The sequence below is a fragment of the Rhagoletis pomonella genome, unplaced genomic scaffold (assembly GCF_013731165.1).
Source record: "Rhagoletis pomonella isolate Grant_MI unplaced genomic scaffold, Rhpom_1.0 Rhpom_scaffold_00001, whole genome shotgun sequence".
Classification (NCBI taxonomy): Eukaryota; Metazoa; Arthropoda; class Insecta; order Diptera; family Tephritidae; genus Rhagoletis; species Rhagoletis pomonella.
Window position 1 is genome coordinate 44578558 of NW_023458555.1, and position 16346 is coordinate 44594903.

General features: G+C 35.3%; 1 protein-coding gene across 1 annotated transcript in view; it reads right to left on the reverse strand.

Annotated features, from left to right (window-relative positions):
• LOC118744698 (serine/threonine-protein kinase PAK 3) overlaps window positions 1-13525 on the reverse strand; it is a 47806-nt gene extending 34281 nt beyond the window's left edge. Inside the window, exon 1 of the mRNA XM_036477912.1 lies at window positions 10301-13525. Coding sequence (XP_036333805.1) covers window positions 10787-12505 — 1719 coding nt within the window. The 5' untranslated portion in view covers window positions 12506-13525 and the 3' untranslated portion in view covers window positions 10301-10786. The remainder of the gene's footprint in view (window positions 1-10300) is intronic.
• Window positions 13526-16346: the final 2821 nt, after the last annotated feature.

A 16346-nucleotide genomic window follows, 5' to 3' on the forward strand; every position in this document is an offset into this window, starting at 1 on the left:
GGTTGCAAGTTTGCAGATTTATTTTTTATTTTTTGCACAAATTTTGAAATATGAATTTATATGTTTTTTGTTAGATAATGGGATACTTTTATAATAAAAAAATAATAAATATTAAATAAACAAAAGGACAAATAGGAAAAATTTGTTAAAATGTCGTGTCCTTATTTATTTTTCCACTACTGTATGTATGAAAAATTACACAGGCGACGTCTCTAGCCATCGAGGGTCTCACCTTTAAGCTATCGCTGAAGTTTTTTCATCCCCCCCTTCGCGAAATCCTGGCTCCGCCACTGGTTATGCACATACATACATATGTACATTTAATATTTGATTTTTCTACCTGTTTCGCTAATATTTCGCCACACAAATCTGACTTAGTGAAAGAAAAACTGCAAGCACGCACGTACGTCTTACGTTGATGAGTAAAAGTGCCCCACACAAAGAGTGAGTTTTGGGAAATTTCAGCGTTATGCGGAAAGCAACAATAAAACAAAACACAAATCATTGCAAATTTCACACATGTTTTAGTTTCAGCGTATGTCTTTTTGTTATTTGTTTATCATCTCTATGTCTGCGGGTAAAAGTGTGAACAACGTTTGTACGTATATATGTACATACATATGCAAATTACAAATGTCCGTCCCTCGACATGAATTCAGTTTACGTATTCACTCAAGTGTAGTTTGTTTCCCAGCACGAACATAAAGTGTATGGCATAATAACCAATACAAAAAAAAAACGCAATCACCTTCGTTTTTGTTGGTAATTGGCTATGTATAAACAGCTGGCTGATGCACGACTAAGGCCAAGGAAATGAACGCTTAGAATAATTAAACACTATGAAAAGTTATAATCACTGCGAAAAAATTCTTAAAGCATACTTAAATAAAAGTATTAATAACAAAGTAGAAAAAAGAAATAACAAAACGCAGAATCACGTACCAATTCAAGCACGCAAAAAACCGCAAGCAAATTAAAAAAATAAACAACTTAATAAAAAACAACTGCAAAAGTAAATAAATAAACAAAAGAGTGGCAACAAAACAGCAGTGAGAACACGAGAGCTTTGCCGCCATGTCCATCACAAGCGCCATACACTAAAACATCCGCTCAAGCAACACGTATACAAACTTTTTCATACATATGTATATGAAGCGAAAAAGTCTGGCGAAAACAAAATCACTAAAATCTTATTTGATTGCACTAGAAAGAGAAACGAAAAGCCAAAGTTGTCATTCGGGCATCGCACTGTAATAATTATTACTTTCCGTAAGCATTTATTGCTGATACTTTTCAGTTTATGTACTACATTTTCAGGGCATGCAGCCATACTTTCATAATTTACACAAGTACATTTTACCTCATCTGTTGGCAAATGATGGCTACAATGCACAGCGGATGTTTACATATGTATATGATACCGACAACAAATATTGATTTGCTGGAAAAAGTTTAGCAGAAATTAATCTGTCCTCACTTCTTCACTGTACGAATTTCTTCACGATTTCGGATGTACGAATTTTCTAATCTTTCTTAGTTTTTTGACGGCACTTAACAACATGTGCAGTAATAAATAAGTATTGTACGGATTTTTTGTGCGTTTCTTTTCTTCTTCTTATTTTAAATTAAAAGCGTTTATCGCCTTGGGCCGGGATAAAAAAAAACTAGCCGGTACCTCTAGTCTTTTGATAAAGTGAATTTTCCTTTAACACCAAATTTTACCGATCATTTTTATTCAGCTTTCGTGGCCCTAAAAACACCTAAATAGCACCTAACTCCTTCTCCGCTGAAGATTGTTCAATATTAGCGTCCGGCAATGGCATTTTTGAACTGTGTTTGAAACGACTATCTCTCCGATCTTTTTGGCTTTTCACTGCACGTTTCTTGTTCTGATCTGAAGGTCGAATTTAAGTGTCCTGGCTGATTTTTCATTTCCCGCCTAATGTCCTGATTTTTACAAAGCTGTCCTCTTATAAACTGTATACCCTGTAAACATATCGCTATGCGATCGTTTGTATATCGTTCATATGTATAATAACATATTTACACATCCATAGATGTTAAGGTGGTTGCATTGCAACCCGGTTAAGTATTCCCTAGTTCGCACTGGTGACGTCGAAGCAGGTTGTATAGATAAGTTTTTCTCTCTTGCGAGTGGCCTGATTTTTCCTTCGACTCATCTGGACACTATGTATTCAAAATAGATGTACTCGTAACACAATTTATTGAAGCTTGATCGCGAAGATGTTAAGTTTAAAACATTTAATTATTTTTTACTGCCCGTGCATGAGCAAACCTCACGAGTTGTTACATTTAAATAGAAACTTAAAATAGATACACCCAATAAAGTTAAAATAACAGCTCCTGCGCACATACCCGTAGTTGTGTATGTGACGTATACGCCCCGTAGCACCATACATAGGCAGCTAATACGGCTTTCCCACGGCACTCCAATTACGTAGTTCGCTCTCTTACTCGTAATTCGCACTCCATTCGCCGTACAAAATTTTCAGAGCGAATTACCTCATTTGTTGGTTATTCAGATCCAATTACCATGCGAATTACGAACAAATCGGTGCCGTCTCTAATTTTTACCGGAAATTCATCGAAACTAGCTCAGAAATCACCTCTCTGAAGTTGGCAGGAGAACTTTTTCCCAAAGTAAAAATTCATATCGGATAATTTGCCGTTAATTATCCGTGAAAAGAATAAAAGTTAGCAGGACAACTTCCACGGAAGTTGGTAGAGCAAGCGATATTTTTGTTAAATATGTCTGCGACAAAATTTTTAGTCCCACGGATAAACAACGGATGATTTAGGGGAAGTCTTTAAATAGTCAGTTTGTGTTTGGCTGGTTTCCTTAATTGGTTTTCTGAAATTGTCCAGCTAAATTCCACTGAAGTTAACAGAGCACGCGATATTTTTAAAAATATGTCCGCGGCAAAATTATTCTTTTCACGGATATTTTACGGATAATTAACGGCAAATTATCCGATAGGAATTTTTACTTTGGGAAAAATTGTCCTGCCAACTGCAGAGTGGTTCACAAAACACACCGTGCATTCTTTCTGAGTACGAAAAGTAAAGTTTATAAATGTGTATATCTCTAATTTAATACGAAAACTTATAAATTTTTAGGAAGAACCTATATTTTGCATCAATTTTGCAGCGAAGAAAACAAAAACAAAACACAGAGACAGAGAACTGTCAAATCGAATTAAGAATGTGCCCGTGGGAATGGGGTAAGTCGCGATTGTAATTGGGCGAGCGAGCAAAGTAATTCAGGATGCTGTGGGAAAATGGTATAACACGTTTACTCGCACACCTTAACTTAAAAATCAAATAATTACAAAGCAATTAAATATTACACGGTATTCATTATGCACATATGTATATATGTATTACTTTCTTCGTGTATACAACAATTTCGGGATGAATTTCGGGTGTGCCAATAAAAATTGTACAAATGGAACGTTAGTTTCTCAAATCATAGTTATCTTTTACTCAATGCAATTTTTTTCTCATATGGTGGCACACTCGTTTTATTACACTAGATTCGTTCGATTTGGCAAGAACCTTTTCATAGTTTAATTTTGGCATTTTGAAATATCTTAAATTATTAAAATTAAAAAAAACACAATTTCAAAAATTACAAAATAGCGGAGACAGATATTCTGCATGCTTCGTTTTAAATTTGGTGGCACACTCTTGAAACTTCACAGATATGTTGTATTTGATGCCAACGTCCATTGCCTCTAATATTCTATTTTAAAACTTCCCAAAGTTTTTAAGAAACCACTGGGATTTTTTCTAGTGACAATGAAAAAATTTGTAATTGGGGTATTTTTTTGCCTAAATAAACTTTTTAGGGCAAAAATTATTCGAAGGCTTGATTTATTTTTTATTTTACCTTTTTTTGGAACTCCATTAATTGAAATGAATGCAAGAAGAATGCTTTAGCCTTTTTTTGCCGAGAGAACGGAGTGACAATAAAAAATTAACCCGTGAGATTTGCTCATATTCCACTCATCCATGCATGTATTCCCTTAAAAAAATGGTGCAAAAAGTGAAATTATAAATTAAAAAAAACTGCAACTCTTTTCTTGGAGGATATTATTTTTACAACTGCCGAATGTAAGCTAAGTCGCGACTGTGAAAATGACCGAGAGTTTTTAAATGTCATTCGTTAATAAACAAACTACATACCTATACTTTATTGAACACCAATATTAATCATAAAAAATAGAGAAGACTTCAACTGCTTTGTAAATCGAAAATTTGTATCAAAATTTTACTCTATAAAGCTCTTTAAACCTTTTTGATCTTTTTATGAATAACGCCGTAAGCCTTTTTAGAAACACCCATATTTGTGTAGGTTGATATGAATTTGAGCTAAGCCTACCTGTTTATATATGTAAGTTCTTAGATATGTACGTATTCGCGCACTACGAACAATGATATTTGTCTGTCTTTATTTTTTATATTAAATATCGAAAGGTCGTTGTAGGCCAACTGGCACGAAACGAAACGCAGATAATAAGCACATGAGTAAATAGTTTTAGAGCAACCCGTAACTTACAAGTTAGATATTGGACAAATGTCAATGTTTACTCTCATAAATATGTATGTGCATAGGTATATTTGTACATACATATGTATGTACATAAGCAGCTATCTGCATGTGCATATCGAGCCCTAACCGCCAAAATAACGTAAACGACATTTTTTTCAAAATTTTCTTTTTGATGCAGAAATATTCCTATAGCATCTAGGTACATTTCTGCATCAAAAATAAAATTTTGAAAAATATGTCGCTTAAGTTATTTTGGCGGTTACGGCTCGATATGTAAACACAAGATAATGAACATATGTATGTATGTATATTAGGGTGGTAAAATAAAAACAAAATCAAATGAACGATTTTTTTCAGTCGCACGCCCTTAATCGGTAATACCACGCTCACAGATATCACATATACATTTTGGTTGACGATTGGAGACGGTTACAGGGACAGGGGGCAAAGTGCATATTCCTCTATAGAGACTCAGAACATTAGTTTAATTTCTTTTCATCTAGTCGGTAAATACATATATCCAAGTTATTTATAAAAAACATAAAATTTAACCGAAATTTCAAGTACCGTTATCTCGAAAACCGGAGCCGGGAGACGTCATTGAATTTAGAAGGTTCCAATTAAGCGAGCTCAACTATCAAAAACTTTGTTCACATTTACAACTTGCACAGCGTAATTTAAACCCAACTTATTCTATCTGAGCGATCTAAATGTTCAATATTCGTCTAACTTTTGATGAGCACTTGATAAAAATGAGTTACCATAATGTTTATAGGTTTATTAAGAGATTGTGAATAAATTCATATAGTCAACACAGGTTAAAAAATTACACTTTTTTTTTGTGAAAGTTTACCTGTTTTTGAGATTTGAGATAAAAAGAGGATTTCACCATTTTTTAAGCGATGTAGCAGATATTTTTGCAGAAGTTAGAGGCAATTCGTACTACGTACATATAGTATATGGTAAAAATCTAATATTGTTTATTTCCAGGTGTTGCGACTCTTTTGTGGTGAGAGTGCGATATGAATAAAGCTCATACATATTTTTACAAATAATACTGTTTCAACGTCAAACTAGTGCCAGCGTGAATGAGTAATCATAAAATTCGTAATATTCGTTAATACTCATAACATTAACACTGCTTTCCAATCGTGGACGTGAAGAGAAATAAAGCAGCAACAAAGCATACCAATGAGCTACTACGCTTACCAAAAACATACGGGGAAGCACTTTTGTGTGTCGCTGTGTATTTTGATAAAAACCTATCAAACGACGAAAATACGAATAACGAAGCTTTTTTATAGTGGCGACTTTGTTAGTTTACGATAGCCTAGAAATATTTGAAGCGATAAGGCGGCTCCATGTATACATAAATATGTACACGCATACACACATACATCAGTTCAATTTTATTAAAAAAAACTTAAGTGAATTTAGAAGGATTGACTTTGAATTATCTAATAATAGATATGTTTTATATTGAAAAATTTTATATTTTTATTAAGCTTAAATTGAACGAGCATTTTAAACTACCTACTACAATTAACATTGTTAAAATATTGTTTGGGAACCCAATGAAATATTGTTTTAAAAGAAAAATGGTATATCTCGAGAAAAGTTGTTTTAATAAAATGCCACAGATATGTAATACCTACATGAATATGTACATAAGACTGCATCACCAAAAACAGTTGCAATTTTTCCACCGGGATTATATTTGAAGACATCCACCAAAATATTTCGGAAAAATATTAAGATTTACGTTGTGGGAAGAGCATCTGAAGACTTGCAACTTCACCTCTGGTGTGAGTAAGCTTTGGTCAACCGTGAGGTCACTATCCAAGCCGACAAAGCGCGACGCCAGAGTCGAATTATCTTACGGCGACCGCTCTTCGTCGGATCCGGAGCGATGCGCGAGCTATTTTAGCCGGCAGTTTACACTGCATCCTCTGGCGGGCAAAGCTAAACGTCGAGTGACCAGAAGGCTGCATAAACCGCCTCTTCTTTTCACTTGCGGTAAAGTTCAGGTAGCCATCGGGAAGGGGAAAGCCTCCAAAGCCATGGGACCCGACGGAATATGCATGTTGATGCTGAAAAATTTGGTTCTCAACCTGTCCCCAACCCAACCCAAACTGTGGAAGCCAGCCAACAAAGGACAGTCTTATGCCCGATAACCCGCCTTTCCCCGGTAGCGAAGATACTAGAGGCCTTGCTACTCTCATATTTAGCGAACCACCTGACCCCAGCCAAGCATTAACATGGTTTCCGTAATGTGCACAGCACAACAACAGCACTTAACGCCATAAACACTCAAATAACACGTGGCCTAAACCGCAACCGCCTCTGTAAGAGAACTATTCTAGTAGCGTTGGATCTGTCAAAGGCGTTTGATACCGTCAGTCACTCCACGCTGCTAAAAGACATATAGTCCTCCTCTCTCCCAAAGAGGCTCAAAAGGTAGTCGGCAAATTATCTGAGTGGTCGACTGTTTAGAGACAAATCGAGCAAATCTAGAAAAATAAAACAGGATGGTCTCCTTTCACCATTACTGTTTAAATACTATATTTCCAAGCTCGCTCAACCACCAGAGGTAGTATCGATTGTCTCTTACGCTGACGATTGTTCGATAATTGCGTCTGGGAATGGAATTGATGACTTATGCTCGAAAGTAAACGGTTACCTCTCCGAGATTTCTCGCTTCTTCACTGCTAGGAGCCTAACCCTCTAGCACTACATACTAAATTTTGTTCGAAAAAGGGTCATCTAAATTATTTCCAGAAAAACAAAAGCTACAAATTTTTTCTTTTCACAACGAATTTTAAAGTTGAAAACTACAATTATTGGCATAGTAACATATTGGATATCTCAATTCTATCGACTAGGTGTATGGTGTCAAGTTAGCACTACATACCATTTTTTCTTAAAAAACGAGAGCTACAAGTTTCACAACAAATTTACAACAAAACGGCTGCAATTAATGCCGTTGTAACATTTTCAATATCTCAATTCTATCGACTAGGTGTATGGTGTCAATTTAGCACTACATACCATTTTTTTTTAAACGAAAGCTACAAATTTTTTCTTTCCACAACAAATTTACAATAAAAAAGCTGCAATTAATGCCGTTATAACATTTCTAATATCTTATTTCAATCGACTAGGTGTATGGTGTCAAGTTAGCACTACATACCATTTTTACTTAAAAAACGAGAGCTACAAATTTTTTCTTTCCACAACAAATTTACAACAAAAAAGCTACAATTAATGCCGTTATAACATTTTCAATATCTCAATTCTATCGACTAGGTGTATGGTGTCAATTTAGCACTACATACCATTTTTTCTTAAAAAATAAAAGCTAACATTTTTTTCCACAACAAATTTACAACAAATAAGCTACAATTAATGTTAGGTTTTCCAATTTCGAAAAGTGTAGTGCTAACTTGACAGACGTAAAAACTTGAATAACTGGACCAAAACTATTCCGTTTTAGACTTATGAGGTATCAGTGGAAAGGTATTTTCCCACTCTTTTTATTTCTTTGCAAAAAACTCACTAAAGTTTTTTTAATACCTACAAATCTTGTTTTTGTTATTTGTTTCAAATCTTAATAAAACTTGGAATGATGTTCGTTCATCCTACCTTTCTCTTTCCTACTTTAAATTAGTTTATTTGCAATGAAATAAAGAGGGTGAGAAAATACCTTTCCAATGATACCTCATAAGTTTTTTTTATACCATTCTTTGAAAAATGTTAGAAAAACAGCATCAAAAATGGCATTGCTACGATTCCGTTGAAACTTTTTTTTAATATTGTTATGTATTTTTTTTTTTTAAGCTTAAACTGTTTTGTCATCTGAAACTATTTTTATCGATAAAAAAATCAATTTTTGTAGATATTTTCAAATCGGTCCAGCTTACGTAAATCTAAATACATATACACTGGTGGCCCGATAATTAGAAACGATTTTCTTTTTCAACTTTTGACCATCTATTTTTATTTATTATTTTTAATTTATTTTGTTAGGAAAATATAATGCATGCTATAACAAAAATCATATAACTCAAAGCTTTAAGCGAATCGCACATTAGTGCGATTATAATCCTCAGAGCCAAAAATTACAACAATGCTACCCACGATCCAGAAAATAATTCTATCATTCTTGAATGCTACCCATATATTTTAACGAGCTAGCGCACACTTGCACGATTCCGTCACTGCGAATTTTTCGAACATTCAATGTTCCTCTCCTTTGACGCGTTCGACACGCGGCTTGCAGCGAAGAAGAGGAAGAATAAATGCAAAAAAGAAAATTTTTGATGTACAAAAACTAATAGAAAACGTTCGTAGCAATCCTATTTTATATGATATGGACACGGCGAGTACAAAAATATAGGAAAAAACTTGCAATCAAGTGAATTGTATATATACATATATTGTACGCACGATTGCGGATTCGAAGTGAACAGCCGAATTCGCAACGTATTCGCAACGACAGAATCACGCTAATAAGATTTATAATATTTCGACGTAGTTCGAAAAATGGACATCAAAATTTCAGACTTTTTAACTGGAATTTCGAGAAATAATGCCGGTAATCAGTCCATTCAATTTTAGTATAATATTGTGCAAATTTCAATTAGCCCAAAAATCTCGTTGATGGTGGTGCAAAAATAAATAGGGACGCGACTTTTTAACAAGTTTTGCCTATTTCTCTTTTGTTTATTTAATATTTATAATTTTTTTATATATAAAAGTATAGTTCCGTTTTTTGTTGAGTTACGCCTGCGCGTATGTTTACTAATATCCTTAAACCGCTACTACTAACTAACAGCTGTAATTTTTTTACTGAATTGGAAATATCCATATTCAAAAAATCTGATAAATCTTATTGAAAAGTTGAAAATATGAGCTTATTTGGTTTTTGTTAGATATTGAACTATACTTACAAATAAATAATAATAAATATTAAATAAACAAAGGGAAAATTGGCAAAATTTGTTAAAATTCCTTATTTATTTTTGTATCTATTAGTTTAATCTAGGTATAATCTTATACATAACAAAAATCATAATTTGACTATGAAATTGGATTTATACTTTTTTCACTTAATTTAAACGTTATTTTATAATTTTAATTTTTTTCTGTTTACATATTTTCAGATTTAATTTTTTAGAACGCAGACTCTATTCTCCCAAAATTTATGAAAAGAAAGTTAAGCAGTACAAATAAGCAATGCATTTCCTACATGGAGGCCAGTGACGGGGAATGAAAGAAACCGTGTATGTATGTATATGCAAATTTTTCTATCAATGAGTTACGTATGTATGAATGTATGAATCTTTTTAATACCAAAAAAGCATTGGCAACAATACAGTTGCTTTCTTTTTTAGTACTGGGTATATTGTTTAATTATTATGCAAGCGCAATAATTTGTTAAGTAGCAATAAAATTTGATTATTGGGAATCATTATGCCGCGGTGTCTCTATTCTCATATTCGTAGTTAAATAATGATCTATGAACAAAGTAGGTGTAGGATAAATGTTAAAACATAACTATAGAAGATATAAAAAATACCTACAAATGTACCGGCAATTAGATAAATGTTAGTACATGTGTACATACCTATAAATAAACACATACGTTTAATATAAAATTTCCCTGTGTATTTAAACTTAGCATGATATATTAATGTACAGTTTATAGGGCTAAAAATTGTAACTCACCTTTCGTCTGCCCGTTGCAATACTATTCGACCAGCGATGTTCTCGCATTTCCTTCATCACAGCACCACTCCATTAAATAACATGATATTGCATGTATGTAGATTCGCTTTCAACTTTTTCTGTCAGCAACAGACTGCCATTCACACTTCCCGACTACTCTTCAGCAATATCTAGCTGCATAACCATTCTGGCATACTCATTGACTTAACATAAGACTATGTGGCAGCTACTAAGAACTATACAGCATATTCGTACCCCATATTCCTCAAATCCGTTCGATCGTTTGCCTTATACGTACTTATGTCTATATAGTATATGTATATAAATAAGCAACTAAAATACACAACGTTCTGGCACAGCTCATTCGTACAACTGTGCTAATCCAATATTACAATTGCACTTCAATCCATTAAACATGAGACGTAGTGCATTTATCTGTTAGTCTACACAGTTGTTGATGCTTTGTTTTCCCCCATTCATTGTGCATTACACCATGCGCCGCAATACTTTTTTGGCTGCTTTTATGTTTGGCACTAACGCTTTTACTTCACTGCAATCTTCTAAGAATGGATGCCTTAGTAACTCATCAGCTGTTGCACGTTTGTCGACCTCCACTTGCAAACAACAATCGAGGAAGTCTTGCAGATTAGGGCTTAATTTTTCCCAACTTTTAATATCTGGTCTGCCATTAGCAGCAATTAAATAGAGCGCGCGAAGAGGTGTCTCATAGAGATATGGTGGTTGACCTTCAATCATTTCTATAGCCATAATACCAATTGACCAGATATCTACTTTCTTTCCGTACTTCTTACGAGTTACAACCTCCGGTGCCATCCAATATGGTGTACCGACCATTGTTTGGCGTTTTTCGTCGCCCTCGATATTTGCACAGAAACCGAAATCGGTAACCTTCACCGAACCATCCATACCCAGAAGGACATTATCTGACTTAATGTCACGATGAATGATACCTTTGGAATGTAGAAAACTTATTGCATAAAGCACTTCACGACAAACGCAGGCGATCTGGCGTTCTTTCATAACAGTTTCAGTGACAACATCGGTCAACGGACCGCCATCCATATACTCCATTATTACCCAAAGTTGATCTTCTGGTTCAAGCAAATATGCATCCAGAAAGTTTACCAAATTTTTATGATTAAAGTCCTTCAATACTCGTATCTCGGTAAGGATGAGGTCTTTTGAAGACTGATTTTTTAAATCGATTGTTTTTACGGCAACCTGCGCTTCGGTTTGCAAATCTGCGGCTATGAATACAATACCCGATGCCCCTTTGCCCACTTCCTGTGTAGTGTGGTAGCGCTCGCGCGGGTCATCCATATTACAAATTGCTCGAAGCTCCTCATATATCTCAGCGTCTGTCTTTTGTGCACGTTTATCTTTTGAGCGACGCAAAATAGATTCGTCAGCAGGCTCCGCATCACCATCAGCTGCTGGAACGGCGGGCTTCAGGATTATAGTATCTGTGTTAATTTTGTTTAATGGTTCCTCTGTTAAATTAATAGCGGTGAGATCGGATACTCCACGCGAGAGCTGCTGGGTGACAGCTCGAGGTTTGGGTTTTAATACAGGCTTAGGCGGTAGGGTTTGCAATTTTTTGGCGGGTAATGGTGGGCGGTCGTCACCTGTGAATGTTGATATTGGTTTCAATGTTTCGCGTTGTGCGAGTAAATTTGACTCTAATTCTTTTATCACTTGATTTAAACCTGTCATGCGGATGGCTTGCTGGTTATCATTGAAGCTACTGCTATTGCTGTTGCCACTGGAGGAGGCACCACTCTCACCTGTCGAGCTGCCACCACCGTATAGTTCGTCGTCATCGGATTTATCGGGGTCATGTGACTTGTGCTTATTTTTATAGTTCACATAGTTGTCAATCTCTTTGGACTCCTCATGTATAGCCTCTTCAGTTATGAAGGGTTTAAATACGTCGTTGTCCTTTTTCTTTATGGAATAGTTGTAGTATTTAACTGCATGATAGGCAGCATCTGGGTTTTTATCCTGTTCATCGCGGGTGATCTGCGCATTCATAAGCCTTGTCCAAGATGCTGGCAAGCCCTCCAGATGTCCAGTCTCTTCATTCCGGGATACGTGGTAATGCCGCTGAAAATTGGTAGGATTTCCAATTTCAGAGATGGGTTCCTTCTTGCGAAACCAACCCTTCAGACTTGTAAAACTTGTCATTTTGACGGTATTTGTGTGGACGATTTGGAATTTATATATTTATTGGGGGTGTTTAATATTGATATCTATAAACAGTCTATGAATGAATTATTGCATCTGATTATGGTAATTGCAAGTCGCCTATGTGGGGTGAGTGTGTGTTATGTTGTTGCTACGCTACTTTGCTGCTGGCTAGCGCTGCCTCTGCTAGCGCGATTGCTTACAAAAGTGAGTGACTCATGCAGAGCTTTTGAACGCTCTGCGCCGGTGGCACATATGCTATACGGATCAGTGAATCGTACGGCTTGAAAATACTGCTTCGACCTCGCACCGCACTTCACTGCATTTCCTTCTATTCTCTACCTACTTTTTTCTGAGGGACTTTTGACCCCAACTCCAGGTATATTCTTTACTTAAACTTTTTTTACTTCGTGCTATTTTCCAGCTTTATTTTCTGGGCGCATTCCACTCGTGCTTAATTTTACCGAGCGCTTTAATTAATCACCAATTACGTTTCAATTATCTCACTCAGACTTGTTTCTTCATTCACTTGAATTTCACACGCACTCGTTACATGTTTCATCTACTTATTTTTCGGCTGCATTCACTTCACTTTTCATTGCATTTTCGTGCATTCAACTGACTTCGTTCTGGAATTTTTTACATGTACTTTCTAGCTCGCCATCCCGTACTGTAGATCCATTTTAATTATCGCGTTTTCCGTTCACTATTTCTCCGGGCACTTTGTCTCCATTGTTGGCATATTCGCCTTTCGCATAAAGGAGTGGCACTTCACTTTCCTTGCTTCTCTTATTTTTTTTTCATTCCCCTTGGAATTCCTATTATAAAATCTTTCTTCTCGCTTCCTGAAATTTTTTACCCTTTTGTTGTACGTTTTGTTTATTTTTTAGTTTTATTTATCTTGAGAAGCACAAGGAATTTTCATATTTTGTCTTGGACGTTTTCGGAACTCTGTCATCACTTCTCCGCACTACTACACATTTTTCAATTGAATGTCGACGAACGACATGAACCGCCAGCTGTGTATTTTAGCTGCTGCCATTATCAGGGTTGCATTGAGGAGGCAGTATACATTAAGAAAATTTTTCTTTGTCAACGTTTCAAATGTTTTAATAAAACAAGTATATAATAGTATTTTCTGCGGATTTTCACAAACTTGGTGATCGGCAGTTTTTCCTAATGTAGTTTGTTTTTAAAATATCTAACACAAACGAAATACATAAGGGAAAGTTAGCGAATACCGCGTTGCGGAGTAGCAACCTTGATGTGAAGATCCCTTCTTAAAGTAGCCAAAATTTATTTTTGGATCATTTGCATGTGTTTTATCAAGGCAAATTTGTACAAGGTGGTATAACTGGCGAATTTAGATTTTCGCCGCGGTCCTTTTAAATGTCAAAATAATGTGCTTGTTGTAATATCAATACGCCCTGTTTACAACAAACACATCTTTTGACATTCAGAATGACCGCTTCGAAAATCTAAGCTCACAGTAACATACCTTGTATAAATTCGCCTTATGTTTTATTCTAATATTCTTTTGAACTAGCAACCCTGACGTCATTTGGTAGTAAGCCTCTGCCACTCTAACCAATGGTATGTGTTCTATAGAATTTTTATGCCGAGTACATCTCCCGCTCTAATACAGAATTTGTCGGTAGGGCAGTTTTATGATAATAAAGCACCCTATACAGTTCAATGGGAGCGTTGACGTGAATCTGTTTTGAAAAATACTTTTTTCAAAACTGTCAAAGGTATACTGCTTGTATTAAAGCGCAGTTAAGGCTCTGTTATGCATACTTGGCATTGCATGCACTGCTATACCATTTTTACGTAGAAATCAAAAACCAACAGACTTTTACGTATGTAATGCTGTGCGTTGGGTAACCGCTTACACGCGAAGCTCATTTAACAGATTCCTTATGTGACAACGCTCAAGCAATGCCAAGTATGCATAACGGAGCCTTTAGGCAACGAAAACTCACCTCCAAGGTGTGTTTAACAACAAGGTTCATAGAATAGAAGGTTACGACATGGTACTGTCAAAAATTTGTTTCCTCCAATGACGTAGTTGCGAAGTGAGTTCTGATTGGCTGAAATATTTTACGAAGAAAGAGAGTATACAAAACACAGAAAATATAGTTGCCGTATAGCATATTTTAGGAATGCTTATCAAATGGGCATTTTTGCTATAAAATCGTGGCAAAGCTTATTACAACAACATAAAATGTTATAACTTCACGTGAAACTGGATTAACATAATAATATTCGTAAAATAGTGACAAATGAAATGTAAATCGAATGCAAATTGAAATTTGCTGGGGATTTTATTCTTGAAAGTGAGCAGAACGCACTCGCGTATTTTTTAATAAAAAGCGTTCATAACATTGCAAAAATTTCGCTACCGCAATTGCAATTCATCTTTTGACATACGGTAAACCCTAAATTACCTTTTTCGGTGTAATTTTTGCAATCAAAAACAGGGCACTTAATTTTTTTAATAATTTAAATAAACTCAAAGACTCAGAAAAAAGCACAAACTTCGACGCAAATTGTCAAACGGTAAATATCAGAGTTACACATATTTGAAATAAAGCTTGATGTATTTTTGACTAAAATAGTGTATTTTTATAAGATAATTTTTTAGGAATCTGGCAACTCCAAAAATTGAGCCATCTACGTCATCAAGATGGCGGTCATGGCTGATGTCTTAACCTTGTATTCTATGAACCTTGATAGAATACTGCATCGTGCTGTTCGCTACATCGTGGCGTCGAGATTTCAACAGCTAGAAAATAACATTTTTCTTGCTTTCCTTCTTACGTGATCTTGTATCATTCGTTCATGCGTTAACCCATGATACAAATATTTTTTTCCGGTTGTTCAATGTCTGGTTATAGCTTAAATTAGTCAAGAACGTAAACCTACCGGGACGTAAACCCGAGTCAGGTGACATGATCTGTCTCTGAATTTTTCTGTAGTTGTAGCCCGTAGCGCAGAAATCTTCGGAATTTAGATTTTTCCGTGTCAGCTGATTTCTTCCTTCTATAGATGGTTCCCACTTCGTTATAATTTCCTATTCAGAATACGTTTAAAATATTTGAAATTTAGGCTGTGTGCGAGTTGACCTAAATTTTAGTACCTAAACTAATATTCCACTGGAAATTTCCAGCACTGCTACAATTTAGGTAAACAGCTGCTAAACCTGTGCGAGTTCGTTTGACAACCTAAATTGTTTGTTTTGGAATTTGAACTTGTTTGCTTTTAATAAATATATCTATAAAATTAATAATTTTGTGGTAGCTTTGGGACTATTTAACAATATAATAAAGTTGCAACAGAAAATGAGAATGCCCCATCCTGGCATCTATAAAAGAATCCGTTTGCTCTTCTGACCCTGCGAAATAATATACATCCATCGAATTACACATATACTTATCTGAATGCAAAAATCAAATAAATTACTGGAGCCCTCAGTGTTGCTTACTACAGTGTTGCCACTCATCAATGCCTTTTCATAAACTTACCTTTTCAACTACAATCTTTCGTGCTATAATAGATCGTAGCTAAATATAAACTACTTAGTTTTCAACAAAAAACTTTATTCAATAGTAAATTTCAAATATTTTAATAGTATTTTGAATAGGAAATTATACCTTTTTTACCATTTGCGAAACTGACGAAGTGGCAACCATCTATAGAAGGAAGAAATCAGCTGACACGGAAAAATCTAAGTTCCGCAGATTTCTGCGCTACGGGCTACAACTACGGAAAAAATCTGCGGTGTTGAGTTTTCATTTACATGGCGCTCATAGATTGCTTAACATCTAGAAACTAAAAGAAA